The sequence below is a fragment of the Pagrus pagrus genome (assembly GCF_965226575.1).
Source record: "Pagrus pagrus genome assembly, chromosome: 9".
NCBI classification, from domain to species: Eukaryota; Metazoa; Chordata; class Actinopteri; order Spariformes; family Sparidae; genus Pagrus; species Pagrus pagrus.
Genome location: NC_140193.1, coordinates 18,716,669 through 18,733,392, shown reverse-complemented (window position 1 = coordinate 18,733,392; position 16,724 = coordinate 18,716,669). Strand labels below are relative to the sequence as shown.

The window sequence follows — 16,724 nt, the reverse complement described above, 5'->3', positions numbered from 1 at the left end:
AAGCCTCTTGACATTGCTTTGTGGAGGAGCACGATTTTTTTTTTTTTTTTTTTTACGGTGTGTAGATGTGAAGTCTTGATTTGTTTCTGCTTTGAGCTATCTATAGCTCTTTTTATGCACCCCACCAGAGGATGCGTATGTTCTGGGGTACAACCTAAGGTGACTGAAGTTTTGACAAATGCCACATTGTGATAGAGAATCTTTTAATATTGATCCCATTGGCAGGGCTTTCAAGTTAAATTTGAGTGACAGGATTAAAGGTGCAGTTGTAGTTTTGGGGGAGGAATTTTAACCGGATGCAAAATATCTTCATTGACTGATTTTCTAAGCATAAGCAAACTAAAAAACAAACTTTATTTGTTTTCATGACCTTAAAGAACAGCACAATTTCATACTGTTTTACTTTGTTTATATTTGGCGGACCCTGCCACCTTTCTAGCTTCAAACAGTGTTCTGGGGACCTTATTTTCCTGACAACAGCTTGTTTATTCAGTTAATAATGAATTAATAATAAAAAAATAAATATTTCTGAATTTGTATTATTAATACTTATACTGTAAATATTAAAATTCTGAGTTTGAATTTCTTCTCCAAAACTACATAGTGCCCCTTGACAGAAAAAAATAAGGTGGTATGATGTGTCGTTGGGTAGACAGCGTCCTCAGAGAGAGCCCACCTCTTGTGAGGACCTCTTGACATCCTTCTGCAGGTTGGAGGCCTCCACCACACTAACTGTCACACATACAGCCTGTCCCCAGAAAAACAATGGTGCAAATTCCAGCACTGTGTCCAATTTAGACCTACACCGCACTACAGGTTTTCTATTTGAGTGTAACAAGGACACCACGCAACCAAGTGCAATACACAGTAACAAAAAAAAAACAAAAAAAAAAAAATCCCTGCAGTGTGTGCAGAGTAATTGAGTCACTGAGGACAATCGCTATAATGTTTCACGACCGAGAAAGTGTGACTAATGAAATGCAGGTAGGTCTGTAGACGTATTTACAGTTTTAACTAAGTGAAGTAAACAAGACAGACTTCCTCACACAATACCAGCAGGCATTTAATTAATGGCCATTTGGGGCCTGCATACTAAATAGGAGAGTGAGAGACTGAGCGAGAAAGAGAGAGAGAGAGAGAGAGAGAGGGAGAAAGAGCCATGCGGGCACAGCAGCCAATGGCAAAGAAACTTCAGAGAGACCTGCAAATAGAAGGCAGAGCCAGACTACTGGGCAGAGCTGCAAGTGGTCACTCAACCATGGGATTAAAAAGCATTTAAGCCTTGTACCAGCCCCCCACCGCCCCACCCCGCGCCTTTCGTCCAGCTATGTTATTTCTGACCATTCAGGAGAACAGAGGAGACAAATGTTCAGAGCTCGGGTTGTTATTGCTGGTGCAAAACTGCGGGGTTACAGGTTTTTCACCACGCCAGCATCTATAAGCGTACCGCAGTGCTTTCTTGCAGAAAAACATAATGAGCCAGGCTAAAAGGGTTTCTGTGTTCTGGTTAAGGTGCAAAATGGACTGTCACTACTGTTTATTTCATTCATGTCTGGATGTAATGGAAAACATGCAATCAAATGTAGGACACGTTTACTAGAGTGGTTCGCTTCACACTCCTATTCACACTCCTAATGCCCCGTGGGCAACAACAGGCAAATTTATGACAGGGTATTGACGTATTTATAGGGAGCTACAGTGAGTGCATGAGCTTGATTAGCACAAATCAGTACCGCAGGATAAATCACCAGCTACTGTGTCCCAAATGCATTGTGCTGAGTGTTGGTGCCAAGAGGATGTCGGTGAAAGAGCTTTTGATTCGGTGGTCACCGGAGCACCGCCACGCCACACCCTGCCTGACTGTGCTTGTTTTGATGGGCGATGATGAAAGCACAGGTGGATGCGAGAAAAGCTCCCCTCCCTCGGCTGCTGTGGACTCCTCCTCTGTGGTTTCCTATTAGCGTGGGAGAGGAGGTTTGCAGTCTGGCTGCTGGGCGCAGTGGGTCAGTGCTCACAAAGCTCTGTTTGTTCCCTGGCCTGCAGGGCTCCCAGGGTAAGCTTGGCTCCAGAGGGGAGACAAACAAAAAGGCACCACTGTCTCACACACCGAAGCTGCTCCCCAACACATTCGTCTTTTCTGCTCAATGGGGGTACATTTCTCTTCTTAGGAGAGGAATGGCAAAAGGAAACAAGTTTTTTAGAAACAGGGCCTCGGGATAACAAAACTGCTGTTGTTCTGAGCTATGTATTTTTTCTTAGTTTAAATGCCATTTTGAGTTGTTGCTTGTGGTGATGTGTTTTTTTTCCCTTTTGCTTTGTGTTTTTCATCTCCTTTTGTCTTGCTCAGACTCTGAGCTCTTTGTCTTGTGCTGCTGTATCAACATATTCCGAGTGAAACCCAAGGAAACCGCCACCAGCAACAGGCGCATAACACGTCGTATTTACATTTCAGCTGCAGTTGCTAACTTTACAGATATTATATAAAGCCCTGTTGGACTGCGTCTGGCGCAACTAAGATACCAAAAGGTGTCTCAATTAATTAATAATTCCAAGGTATCTCACACGTCCATATGTCTGCCTGTGATTTCTAAGGATGAAATAAAGTGCAGGGTGCTCTTACAGCTGCTGTCAGGTCAGACGTTCACTGTTGTGCTGCAATCTGCAGTCCAAGTATAACTCCATTATTGAGGGGACTTTAAAATGGGAGCTGTGTGACACACAGCAGGATGATTTAGTTTAATGACCATGGCAGTGACAGTGCTGTGATGGAAATTGGACTCCCCCTGCAAATTTACATCACTTGAGGGTACTTGGGGCTCTTTTAGCGGCTGCACTCCAGAGCACGAGCCATCAGGAGGTCCTGGATATGTCATGCTTGTCACCTTCCTTTAAGTGCATCTGCAGACGTGGGAGAGGGATTAATATTATATAGCCTACGGAAGCACAGAGGCCGTCTTATCAGCACTGCAGATGTGATAAGCACCTCTACCCCCACGAAAAAACCAGGAAAGATCTCCAAGCAAAGAGACAAGCATCTCTTTGTGTTGTTCCCTCACACTGCTTCAGAGTTTCCAATGCAGCTTTAGTGGCAGATATGGTGCAATTTCACATCTGTTGTAATTTGATGTGCCTGGATCACCCTCTGTGAAATCGTCTTGATCGCAACATGGCTCCTTTCAATTATTTAGAAAGTTGGCATATGGCTTTAGAGATAGTAATCTGATTTCTTTTGATTTTGAGGTATTGAGAATAGCTTACGCCACAAGCCCCAGTAACAGCTGCGCGGGGGGAAAAAAAAGCCCGTCTCTGTGATCATGTCATTTGGTAGCTTAGCATCTACTCTCCTTTCTCTTCACAGAAGAAAAAAAAAACGATTTATTTATTTAACAGAAAATGTCACTTCTATGGAAATATTTTCCATCATTGCCATGACACCCATCTCGCATTAGTCCACATCAATGCAGATGTCAGTGTGCACAAATTGCATTGCCCTCAAACTGATTCTGAGCTGTGAATGGAAGTTATGGCAACCATTGCTGTCACTTCAGTTTTATCAAAAAAGCACCCAGTGGAACCATGGAAACAAGATGTGACACAAAAAAACATCTACATCAAAGCCAGCATATACTGTAATTAGAATTTATTGAAGCCTACTCAGTCAGAAAAGGTACATGATCCGCTCAGCCCTTGGATTCAGTCCCATACCTTCCATTAAACACAGTACAGTGCATTAAGCCTGGGTATTACATGATGCAAAAAAACAAACAAACAAAAAAAAAAAAACCCAGAATGGGCTCATTTGTGAGTATGTTGCTACAAACAGGAATATGCCATTTATGTGTTCCAGTTTTACTGTATGAAAAGAAATGGTGCATGCATGCAAAAAGAAAGCACATAGAGAAAATATTTGTCATATCAGAAAATCATGATATCCATTTCATGCTAACAGGCATAGCTCTCTGCTAGTCAAACTCAGAAAATAAATATCTGCATGCATAATAAAATAAGAGACCTTGGGGGTCTTTTGGAGGAAAAAAACAAAAAGATATGTTTTCTCACAAGTGTAGCGTGTTTTCTTACACAACACCCAAAATGCGTGCCACCCACCAGCGACACGGCATGATGACGCGGCAGGCTACCTGGCATCCTCTGTAGTTGTAAGGCCAGGGCCAGTAGCCGCGCAGAGGCTCGCAGATCCTCTGACAGTGAGTGTAGCTGCGCTGGCATTCTGAGCAGCAGATCCCCTGGTGGTCTAACATGGTGTCAAAGGTCACGGCGCCTTCCTCTCCGGCCGCTCCGCTGCGCTGCAGTTTGGAAGCAATGTTAATTTTCGAAGGGGATCTTTTTTTTTTCTAAATTCACACTCATTTGCAAGTCAGATGTTTTTCAAAAAAAAAAAAAAGAAATCCTCTCATCCTTCCAAACATGTGACTACGCTTCTCGAAGGCAACATGAATTTTTATAACCAATGGGAATTTTCACTTCAGTTCATAAGTTCATCAATATGGAATGGCAGCTGTTACCCCTGTGACCTGTAATTATAGCAACTAATATGACACCCACTCAACAGCAGCAGCCGCAGCAGCAGCCGCAGCAGCAGCGGTATACAGTAAACTCACAGCTGACTAAATCCAGGTTAACACTTCTATTTCTGTGAGAGCACATGTTTTAACAAGGCGGGTATGGGGTGTTATGCAGGAGAAGTGTTGACAAACAGAGAAACTTCACTTCATAATGTTACTTTGAGGGCTGCTTCAGGGCTCAGTGTATGCCTCTTGGTAGTTAATAAAAAATTCACCAGCTCTGGAGCTTGTTTATCATAAACAGCATTGTCGATGAAGTCGGCACTCACATGGTAGGGGTTTTCGGGATTGTACGCTGACCCCGCAGTGGACTGTCCTCCCTCCTCTTCCTCCACAACTCTGGAGGTGCCCTCCTCTGCTTGACTCACCGGGTCCCTCTCCTCGGCAGCTGCCTCCATCTCCTCCATGTTAAACTGCCGTTTGGCTCGCTGTGTGTCTCTCTTTCCCCTCTCCCCATCTGTTACAGCAGCCACAAGAGGCAAGAGTATTGGGTCAACATCCACAAGGCGCCGTACACGTCCTCAGAGCTCAATCCTACATAGCTGGGGCTGTCTCTCATGTCCTGAATTATTAAATTAGCAGCAGTGATTTCAGGCAGTCTTGCATATTTCAAGATCATTCTCTTTTGATACAAGAGCCGGAGCTGTTTTTGGTGTACGGCTCTAAATGGAGTGTATGTTCAAGATGTTCAAGTGTTTCAACAACTTCTCAGAATCAGGATTTTACAAGTGTGTCAGCAGATAAGCAGGGCAACCGAGATATGAATAAAGTATGAAAGGATGGACAATAATTCAGATGAAATAGACTTGTACTGTAGTTCACAACCTTCTCTAATGTATCTAGCCCTGTCAGATCAAGTGAAGGATGCTGTCATTAGATAGGCTATAAACTGGATGTTATTATTTCTTTAAAGGTGCTATTTGTAAGAAAAGTTGATTTTTGAGTCTCATTCCCAACTCGTCAAAAAGTGACGCTTTGGGATTGTAGGATGGGTAGGATGGTGCACGCAAACTAGCTAGCCCCAGCCGTCCCAGCTAACGCTCCCACACAAGCAGCGGCCCCCATGCAGGGGTGATTGTTACAGCATAAGGGGGCAATTGTACCCGACACACATAACGCCTTCATATAAATACCAATGACCATAATAAACTCCCAAGAATACAGATATTGTTAAAACAATTTTAGTCATTATACAATTAAAGGTGTAATATGTAAGAATTGGCCACCTGTAGAATTCAAACTCAAGCAAATGGAGCATATCACCTGGAGTAACTGCTGATGCTAACTGTTTGCTGCTCTTAGCTAGTTAGCTCAGTTAGCCATGTAGCTAGTGGTCCGGACTGGGAGCTCTGAGTGCCGGGGGAGTGTCGGTGCTGTTTACATTGTTAGCACTGGAGCTTCAAACTGCAGGTTATTCTCGCTGTTTCTTCACATTCTGGTGATAATTTGAGTTCATTTTTAAATATTTCAAATTACAATTATTCATATTGCACCTGTTATAGGTTACGGATAAACGGCTGAAAAACAGTAAGCTGATAATTAGCTACTATTTAGTCGTCGCTGTAACCTGCTATCTTTAAAGATGCACTACGTAGTTTTGGGGAAGACATTTTAATCAGACAGGAAAAATCGTATTTGATTGATTTCTATGACTGATTGATATCAATAAACAAACTTTCCTCAAGGGAGAACACAATTTCATACTGTTTTACTTAAATAAATATTATCAAGTTTGTGTTATTACCTAATTAATGTTGTAAATATTATGTTTCCCCAAAACTGCATTGTGCACCTTTAAACCTCTCTGCTTGCATGAAGTGAGCGATGCAATGTTCACGTGTTACAGCTCACTCATTAAGTAGATATACACACAGATTAGTTGAGCTTCGCTTCGATCTTTTCAATAACCCCTTGGCAACTGCAGAAGTACCCTCTGAAAGACAAGTACCCCTGGTTGGGAATCACTGAAACAGACCACGCTCTTTGACAGCAGACTCGTTTTGTAGACGGGGTGAATCAATAATTGCCAGAAAGAAGAGAAGAAATCAACCTTTAGGATAGATAGGTTGGAGCCAGTAAATGGGAAGTTCCCCGCAAAGACCCAGAATTTTGTTGCTCAGGAAGCTGGTGTCCTTCAGCGGCTGCTCCGCTGCAACCCATATGAGGAACTCCTCATCAAACCTCACTGGCATGGTTTCATCTGTCTGGCAGGAAGAAACAGATAATGTCCTTGAATCACTGAGAAATGACAGTGTTAAAAGCAAGCAGCAGATCCTCTGTAATTTCTTTTTTTCCTTTTTTTCCCCCAATTCTCAACGTTCTCTGTCAAGTAGTGTGCATATACCAGGTCAAACATCAACGAGGCTTTGTTGTGAGCTCCCATGTGTGGAAGGCTGGCTTTGATTTGGGATTTTATATAGCACTTGTCTCCTCCAAAGAAGCGGATTCCGGTTATTCCCTGCACCAAATCACAGAGATGCCATGTTTACACTCACAGCTTTGCTACTTTGCTAAGCACACACAAAGTCTCCGCTGAACTACCTCAGGAAGAGAGAACAAGGACAAACTCACTCACAATTTGAAAGTCATGAATCTCCACAGCCTCCTCAGCTCCACTCCCAGTCTTAAATCGCTCCAGGTTGTTGTCAGAATCAATTTCCACGGAACCGTCCCTCACCTCCCCATTGATGTTCATACTGTAACGAACATTATAAACCTGGCAGCAGAGTGGAACGTTAGAATGACTGATTAGTCGAGTTATGTAAATCACACTGTGGCAGACACAATAGAAGTGAGACAGAGAAAAACAAGCTTCCCCTGCGCCGTAATTGTCGGTGTTGCTTCTTCTGCAGAAATCCTGTGTAGTTTAAGCACACTGAGAATTGAGCAAAACACCACAGGGGATGCTCTTGCAGACCTTGAAAGGAATGTCTGCCCTACAGGTGAGCTCAATAAGACACAAATAAACATTACACTGCCTCGTGGAAGACGGAGGAGCAGCAATTTATTAAGTTTGCATGCATTGTAGGCAGAATTAGATGCAATTTCACGGCCTGAATTGTGATGATGAATATGATTATTGATAGGATTAGAGGATTTTCTAATCTACTTTCCATTTCCCACCAAAAGCATCCTAAAGCCTCCCTGCATTCACTCCACATATCTGTTATTGAAAGGGCACTGCGGCGTAATCCTCAGTCAACACTTACATTTTTATCGCTGGCTTTCCACAGGTAGAGAGCAGCCATGGATGCACACAACATCAACACGGCGCCAACAATAAGAGCCACAGCTCCGAATCTCAGGAGGCGACTGACTGCAGCAGAGGTCGGCGTGCTTTGTTCCTGATCAAAGTTCACATTCAGACGACGCAAAGTCAGACACACTCAACGATAACCAGGACAACTGATAACGTTCCTGGAAACCTTAAGAGTTTTATTCACGCATCATGGATGTCATTTATATTTCTAATCAAATAGTTTTTAAGCCTGTCTTACCGGAGGCGTGCAGTGTTCGAAACAGCCAGATCCATGAGTGGTATTTTGGACTTTTTCCATCCCCTCTCTCATGATGTCCTCTATAATTCCTCCACTAATGCTGCTGCCTCTCTGTGGAGAATCAGGTTATCCAGCAGGAGGCTTTTTGACGCCTGAGTGCGAATGACGTACAGTCGATATAAATTCTTTGAGCTAAATTCTTCGTCTGAATGTTACCTGTAGGTCCAGGTTGTACCTAAAGCGAGGTGGCCATCCTGCGGTGCCAAACTAATGCTAAAGACTTTTGAAGCGGCTCAGCAAAGATTGTCCTGGGTTAAAGGCAGTGGTGTAATGGTCGGGAGAAAGGTTATGAACTGACCTTTCAGTCAGCGTTAGTGGAAAAACATAGAAGTGCTCTGCTGGAATGTGAATAACAATAACATTTTTTGCCACTCCACTCCATCTCAGAGGTAAATATTGTACTTTTTGCTCCACTACACAGTTTTAATTACTATGGTTGCAGAGGTGGCAAAAGTCCACACATTCTTTACTCAAGCAGAAGGACTCTGGTAAAAGTATAAGCACTGATTCAACACCTTTACTCAAGCAAAAGTGAGAAAGTACAGGCTCTGAAATGTACTCACAGTATAAAGGTATAAAGTAAGTGTCCCTCTGAAGGACATTCAACTGGCCATTTCTGTGCAAAGCTAACTGAAGCTCATGTAATTGAAAGGCTATTAAACTTAAAGGTAGAATTAGTGGGATTTTGTCTGAGCTGTCCCTAAATGCACCACAAAGATAGTTGATTGTTGAATCTCATTCCCAGGAAGTCAAAAAGTATAATTTGGGGTTGGTAACGCCTTGTGAGTAATAGCTAATTGATATTTCCCTTCGAATGCAACAAACTAAAGTATCAAGCCTGTTTTGAAAATGTAAGGAGTCGAAAGTACAAATATTTGTGCTAAAATTTAGGGAGTAAAAGTAAAAAGTTGTCAGAAAACTAAATATTCAAGTAAAGTACAGATACCTTGAAAATATACTTATGTACATAACAAAGTATTTGTACTTAGTTACTTCCCTTTTCTGCATAGTTGTTTTTCAATTACAGGTTTTCATACCCTTCATGCGCATGAAAACCATGTATCTCCAGATGTGTTGATTTTGAATGTTTGTGATAAACTGACTGACTAAGCGTTACTTTGATCCTACTTCTTCGGCCAAATAAAGTATTTCTAACCCCCATGGATTAGCTGGAAAATGCATCTTTTTTCTGACACCTTGAAAATTTGACTTTTTAGACTAAAAAGTCAAGTATGACTTTTGTGTACTATTACTGAATTAAAGGATCTGAGTACTTCTTTCACCACTATAAGTACTTACAAATAAGTACTGTTGTGATAAGTACACAAAAGTCATACTTGAGTACAGGTACAGGTACAGGTTCAAGCACAAGCACAAGCACAAGTACAAGCACAAGTATAAGTATAGGTACAATGTCTGCCTGCAAAATGTTGTGGTGTGGAGGTATAAAGAAAATGGAAATACTCAAGTAAAGTACAGTACCAGTACCTCAAAATTGTATTAATGTTAATGTAAAGTTAATGTACTTAGTTTTACTGTGCATATTTTACTGCACAATGAGTTATTTAACTCCGATCATTTGAATGCATTTGGCTGGTTACTTGGCTACTTTTTTTGAAGTAAGGTTTTGAATGCAGGACTTTTGCTTGTAGTGGAGTATTTTCACAGTCGGAGTACTTCTCTTGCCACTGTCAGTACTCACAAATAAGTCTTGCCACGCTTTCCGAGAATACTTGTATGCCTTTCTTTGAGTCACCCACCTCTAATGATTTGATGTCAATTATGATATGAGCGCGTATGAATAATGCAGATTTGCTCCAGTTCCTGGCTGGTTACAGGTGTCAGTGGGAGCGAACAGATTGCGCTCCCTGTAGTCAAACTAGGTCTTTATCTTCCCGCAGTATGCTAAGACAGCACTAACTTGCAAAACCACACACAGACACAGACACAGACACAGACACAGACACACACACTCACACTCACACTCACAGAGACAGACATAACCTCTGCTTAATTATGAGTTTTGTGATTTGACAACGGCGGAAAGGTAGTCTCGTGGTCAAGGTTACTCTGTCCTTGTCGAAAAGAAGAAAACACAGTAAGAAAAGGGATTCAAATGTGCAGTGCTGCTGTTGCTTGGAAACAGATTGAACCACATTTTTTGGATAATTGGTAAGCTGGGAGGCAATCAGAAAAGGTGAGGGGATTCTTTGACCTTCGAGAAAATATGTAATTGTAAGAGCATTTGATCAGCGATGCACTATTTGCATGCAAATTGAGGCGGCACAGTAACTACATTGTGTAGAATAAAAAGTATATGACATTGGCTTACACTTCGCTATCAATTTGGCTGTGATCGTTGGAGGAGCACATTTTATTTACCGCAGCTTATAAGCCTTTAAGGCAAATGAAATGCATTCAGTTGGCTAATTGAGGTTAGTCTGCGTGCTTTCTGAATGTCTCCTCAGGACAATAGGTTGTACTCTTACTATGCAATTACATTTGAGTCCTGTAAGCCCAGATAGCTCGACAGCAAAACAGCTCCGCTTTTAACTCTTTATTTGTGCAACAATGTGACAAAACTCTACCACAAACATGGTAATCTTTCATATTGATTGTTTTCCACAGCAGGAGGGCCCCTCGCAGCCTCATTGTCCATTGGTCATGCCCCTTAAATAGTAACACATGCTCTTGAAAATGTATAATAAAATTCTTCTTTACATTGAATCATTATGAAAAATATATTATTAATGTACAAAATCTTGCATATTACACATGATACAATGAACAGTCTTATATGAGCCAAAAGACACGACATACTACAAAACACAGCAACAACCCAACATAGAGTCAATTAAGATCAAAGAACTGTACAGTAGAAAGACAGATTCCCTTTTTTGGAGCTTTAAGAGTTTGTGTACTCTGGGATGGAGATCTCATCCGTTTCCTGTATTCGGGCCGGCGTCGGCGGACCGACGAGAATATAATCAAACTCCTGGTGTTGGACTTTTTCATACACACTTTGCAGACCGTTGGTTTTAGGTAAGTGAGCAGGGTAGTAGTTTTCCCTCCTGGTGTCCCGGGGAAGTGAAGCTGTCTTGGAGAAAGTTGACAGATGCGGTCCACAGGCCATGCTCGTGTTGGGCCGTGTCGCTGAGGGGCTCCAGCATCGGTCCGAGTGTCCCAGCACCTTGCACTCGCTCGTGCACGCCCAGAGACCTGAGGGGGAAACAGTAGAGCTGTCAGGACGGAGAATGAATGCATTTGCTGGCTCCCCTGGTCGAGGTTAACGAAAAAGCGATCCCAGGTGATCAGATGATTAATCGATCGAGAGAAAATTAATTGCTGGTTCCACCATCTTAAAGGTTCAGTATGTAGTTTTGGAGAAGATATTTTAATCAGAAGAGAACGATTTTAAAATAAACAAACTTTGTTTTCATGAATAAACTGAATAAACAAATTGCCTTTAAAGGACAACACAGTTTTACTTTGTTTATATTTGGCGGACCCTGCCACCTTTCGAGCTTCAAACAGTGTTCTGGGGACCTCATTCATAATTGATAACAGCTTGTTTATTCAGTTATGGAAAAAAATCTTTGGCGTTTGGATTTCTTCTCCAAAATGACATAGTGCCCCTTTAAATGTAGAGATTTGCTGCTTTTCTTTGTCATTTATGATAAAAAAATGAAGTGTTTTGGGTTTTAGACTTGTTGGTTGGACAAAAGAAGCAATTTGAAGGCATCAATTTGGGCTTTTGATCAGCATTCTTCAAACTTTTTTGGACATCTTATTGACTAAACGATTAATCGATTAATCCTGAAAAGTCACTGGCAGATCAATCGACAATAAAAATACTCTTTTGCTGCATTGTTGTAACTGGGTGCAATCTGCATGGTGCATGGCTTGGATGAAAGTACAACCCACACTATAAGAAGGCAAGGATTTCATCTTCCCATCCTCTCATCTTCCCTCTGAATTTCTTGCAGCTTTATTTTGTTTCCGTGACACTCACTGTTCGTCGGCGGCGACTCTTTCTTGTGCACGTCTCCACTTATGTCAGAGTCGCTGTCATTGAAGTCGCTGTCCCCTTTTCCGCTGTCCTTGCCACTGATGTGGGGATCTCTGGCTGAGATGGTCGTGAATGAATTGCCCTTCCATATCGTTATCGGCCTGACCGTCTCCTTCCCGTACCCTGGCAGTGTGGAATAACCCTGCAAAGACACAAACAAGTCCCACTTAGATTTTGAGTCGAGATGCCAAAAAAGACCAAAAAGTCAGCGTGAAACACACTTAAAGAGAAAATAAAAATACTTGCCTTTAATTTACCCTCCATCACTCTGCTGTTTGACTCAAAGATGCCTGCTGTCTGCCTGCCATCCTCGCAGGCTGCCTCTGTTGTGTTGCTGCTGGCCAATGGAGGCTTCTCTGGAAATGGATGGGCATCAAACACTTTGCCTTTGTGGTTGGCAATCAATGAATCGATGTGACCACTTTCCACTTGCTCCACATTTGGTGCGTCTTCTTTCTCCTCGTACCCCCCCTCCCTGGTCTCCTTTCTCCTGCGGTTGCAAATGGTTGTGATGAGGATGATAGCCAGCAGGAGGAGGGAGCAGCTCCCTGCCAGGACGATGATGATGGCTATGGACATGTCCCACTCAAAGAGCTCCTCGCTGCCATTTTGAGAAGAGGAGGGCATGCTGGGCAGAGCTCCTTCAATGAAGCTCAAGTGAATGACGGCTGTGGAGCTGAGCGAGGGGGACCCGTGGTCGCTGACCGCCACTGTGACTTTGACATTGTCTGCCAGATCATACGTCAGCTGCCGGCTCACGTGCACCTTCCCTGTGTCTTTGTTGACAGAGAAGCCCAGGTGTCCCCCCTCTGTGATTTTAAAGGACAGCTGCGCGTTTACGCCCTCATCAGCATCTGTGGCCTTTATCTGGGTTACCACATAACCTGCAGGTGCATCTTTGGGCAGGAAAACCTCAGCAGATCCTTTGTAAAGCGCTGGCTCGATGATAGAAGGCTGGTTGTCATTCTGATCAACTATTTTTAGCCTGATGACAGCTGTGCTCTGCAGCTGTGGTGACCCCCCATCACTCGCTTGGATGTGTATGTCTAGCTGTTTCATCACTTCATAATTAAAACTTCTCAGGGCGTATATGGAGCCAGACACCGAGTTCAGAGACACAAAGGTGTTCACAGGGGAGCCCATGATGAGGCTGTCCACCAGTCTGTACGTGATTTTGCCATTATTGCCCAGATCCGCGTCTGTGGCCTGGACTGTGGTGATGTAGGCCCCCGGGGCGTTGTTTTCCACCACTGAAACTTCAGTGACAGCTTTACTGAAGTGAGGGGCGTTGTCATTCTCATCGCTGAGTCTAATGGTGTACTGAGTGATCTTTCTCAGCGGGGGTGACCCAAAATCCTCAGCCATGACCGTCAAGTTGTACTCGCTAATCCTCTCCCTGTCTAGAACAGCCGCCGTCACTATCATGTAGCTGTCCTCGTAAGCCTGGCGGAGTTTGAAATGGTCGTGGCCGTACAGCGTGCAGTGGACCTGGCTGTTCACACCCGAGTCTCTGTCCAGGGTGCTGATCAGCGCCACCAGACTGTCCTTGTCTGCCGCCTCGCTGATGTACGCGATGCCCGTGGCGATGGAGGTCATCGGGGTGATGCTGATTTCTGGGGCATTGTCATTAACGTCTGTGACGTGGATGATGATTTTGCACACGGAGGGGGTCGGGTTGGGTCCCAGATCGGTCGCCTGCACGTCCAGCTCGTAGGTGCTTTTGTCCTCGAAATCCACCGCGCTCCGGAGCGTCAGGCGACCCGATCTGTTATCCACTTGGAAAAGTTCTCGGATCTCGTGAGAAACCTGTTTTCCGAAGCCGTAGACGACCTCCCCGTTCAAGCCCTCATCAGCATCAACTGCGTTCAAGTCCAGGATGACAGCGCCAACCGGCGCGTCCTCCGGCAAACTGACGGAGAAACTGTTCTGGTCAAAAACCGGACTGTTGTCGTTAAAGTCAGTCACTTTGATAGTGATCTTTGTTGACCCCGATCTGAAAGGATTCCCGCCGTCTGTGGCCACCAGAGCCACAGTGTATGATGACTGAGTCTCCCTGTCTAGCTCCTTCATTAGCACCAATTCCGCATATTTAACCCCATCCGCTCTCAGGAGCACATCAATGGTGAAGTGACTGTTGACAGAGATCTGATAGCTCTGGATGTAGTTTGACCCGACGTCTGCGTCCGCAGCCGGGTCCAAGGGGATCCGGGAGCCCACGGCTGCGTTCTCTGAGATCTCCACTATAGATTCCCTGTTTGGAAACTCCGGAGAGTTGTCATTGACGTCCTTTATTTCCACCTCAACGTGAATCAATTTGTAGCGATCTTTGGAGAAATTCACCACGTCAAAAGTAATGAGACACTGTGGAGTGTGTCTGCAGATCCTCTCCCTGTCAATTCGTTCCCCGACAGCGAGCTCCCCGTCGCTTTCTCTCACCCTGATGAATGAAGCGTTGAATTGTTTCATCATCCTGAAATTGGTCTTGGAGGAATGAGACAGACTCAAGGACATGTCCTTGGCAAGGTTTCCGATGACTGTACCTGGTGCGCCCTCCTCATTGGTCTGGTATCGGATAGTATTTCCCTCGGACCGAGCCGGCGAGGCAAATAAAAATTGATGGATTGAGAATATTAAAATCCACCGGTGCCAATAAGTTATAAACTGGCCGCGTATCATCTTCGTGGTGATCTTCCCCTCGGTAAGCAGCCTCATTGCGCGCGGAACAGATGAGAGCAGTTCACCTCTGGAGCAGTGAGCTCTCCATGCAGCTCCCGCGTTTATGAACTGAACTGTGGCTGGAAGTGAAAGTTACTTGCTCCTTGCGCGCAGCCAGTCAGATACGCTTGTTGCCTCGCCTTCAACACAGCTCAAAATTCTGCAGTGGCGGGGTTTATACAGCTCCTCATGCTAATGAGACGAAGTGTGACCAATCCCTCGCTTTAGAATTAAAAATACCCCCTCGTGAAAAAAAAAAAAAAAGAGAAAGAAGGAGCTCTAAGCCTGTTTTCAGAGTGAACACTGAGGGAAGTTGCAGAAAAGAACAAGAAAAGAGGAGCAGAATAGATATGCCATTGCTTGAAGATAGTTCCTGCTCTGTTTATCGTCTTATTGCAGCCATTACCGAGTGATGGTTTTATTTAGCCAGAGCCCGTTTCTTCTCCTTTTGATGTTCGGTTTTATTGTCCATGGAGCGAGCGAGTAAGGTGCGTAAATGGGCGCGCGAGCGGCTGCGTGTGCGCGCGAGCGAGCGTGCGCACGCACTCTCACAAGGCCAGCTCCATTGTCTTTTTGGAGAGCTGAGCAGAGGTTCGGTTCGGGGTGCATCTCATTTGAGAACAGCTTTATTATCTGGAGAGACATCGAGCGAGAAAGCGTCCACAACCTCTCCGTCACCTCGTGTAGTTGATTTTTTAAATGTTCTGGTTATCTGATATGTATAAAAAGGTGAACAATGTTACACATCCCGATTTTTTTTACTTAAAATGGAAGAATAGCACCTGAATAAAGGCGTGCTTTCAAGGGTCTCCCTGAGAATCTTTCTCACTTTTGAGGTTAAAGGATAACTTCACCTAAAAATGGAAAATGCAGTCATTGTCCACTCAACCCCACTCTGATGGAAAGTCAGGCGAAGTTTAAATCCGCAGAACATTTCTGAAGCTTCACAGTTTCTCCTAAACAACTAAAGTAGATGGGGACTTGTTTTAAAGCGTAAAGAAACAACCGAAAAATGGCTCCCGACAACTTGTCTGTGAAGCCCTGAGAACCCAAATTAAGTTAAAAAGATATTATTTACAACTTAGCCCCGCAGTCAAACTCATGCACCCACTTCAGATTGGGTGCAGGCTATTGCTTTTAGCTCAGCAGCTACAGTGAGGACCTTGGTTTTTAAAAGGATATAAATGAATTCTTAAAAGATAAAGTCTTTTCCAATTAAGTTGTGATCTCAGTCCCCATCTACTTCAGTTTGTTTAGGAGAATGCTACAACGCTGTTTTGCAGTGAAGCACCAGAAATGTTTTGTAGACTGCGAAACTTCAACCAGCTTTCCTTCGGCATGACAGTGATGACAGAATTCACAGAGAACTTATTTATCTTTCCAAATCTTACATCCTTCTCCTCTCCGGGCAATGGGCAACATACGGTATGTTAACATGTTTATCAAGGAACAAGGTACTTTATTTGTCTTTTTACAAAACTGGGTTGCACACCGAAATGAGAGTTTGTAGTCCCCTTCATGTTGCACACATACAGGTAATTACATTTAGAATAGAAAAAACGAAGAAAATATATACAGTCACTAATATACATATTGTTGGAGTTGGCTTAGCTCCTACACATATATACATATATCGCCTGTGCTTTGGCTGCAACGCCCCACTCTAAAAATATGACTTCCTACATCATGAATTTCCAATCGCATCTGATTCAACTAACATTCGGTGCACCATGATGAGGATGAGCCATTCACTTTTGCACCTTTACATGTGCAGTTTAATAAGAACTACACTATATGAGC

At 43.7% G+C, this 16,724-nt stretch overlaps 2 protein-coding genes across 2 annotated transcripts; both read right to left on the bottom strand.

The window, feature by feature from the left end:
• Positions 1–3,673: 3,673 nt before the first annotated feature.
• Positions 3,674–7,855, bottom strand: cnmd (chondromodulin). The gene is made up of 6 exons (XM_084361861.1): positions 7,793–7,855; positions 7,159–7,299; positions 6,928–7,041; positions 6,634–6,787; positions 4,853–5,040; positions 3,674–4,304 (listed from the first exon to the last, which is right to left on the bottom strand). The coding sequence occupies exons 1-6, from the start codon at positions 7,844–7,846 to the stop codon at positions 4,077–4,079; spliced, it is 879 nt and encodes a 292-aa protein (XP_084217987.1). The 5' UTR covers positions 7,847–7,855; the 3' UTR covers positions 3,674–4,076.
• A 2,835-nt stretch (positions 7,856–10,690) lies between these two features.
• LOC311263048 (protocadherin 8) lies at positions 10,691–15,056 on the bottom strand. Its single transcript, XM_084362900.1, has 3 exons — positions 12,456–15,056; positions 12,153–12,351; positions 10,691–11,359 (listed from the first exon to the last, which is right to left on the bottom strand). Exons 1-3 carry the CDS (start codon positions 14,919–14,921, stop codon positions 11,046–11,048), a joined length of 2,979 nt encoding a protein of 992 aa, XP_084219026.1. The 5' UTR covers positions 14,922–15,056; the 3' UTR covers positions 10,691–11,045.
• Between the last annotated feature and the right edge of the window lie 1,668 nt (positions 15,057–16,724).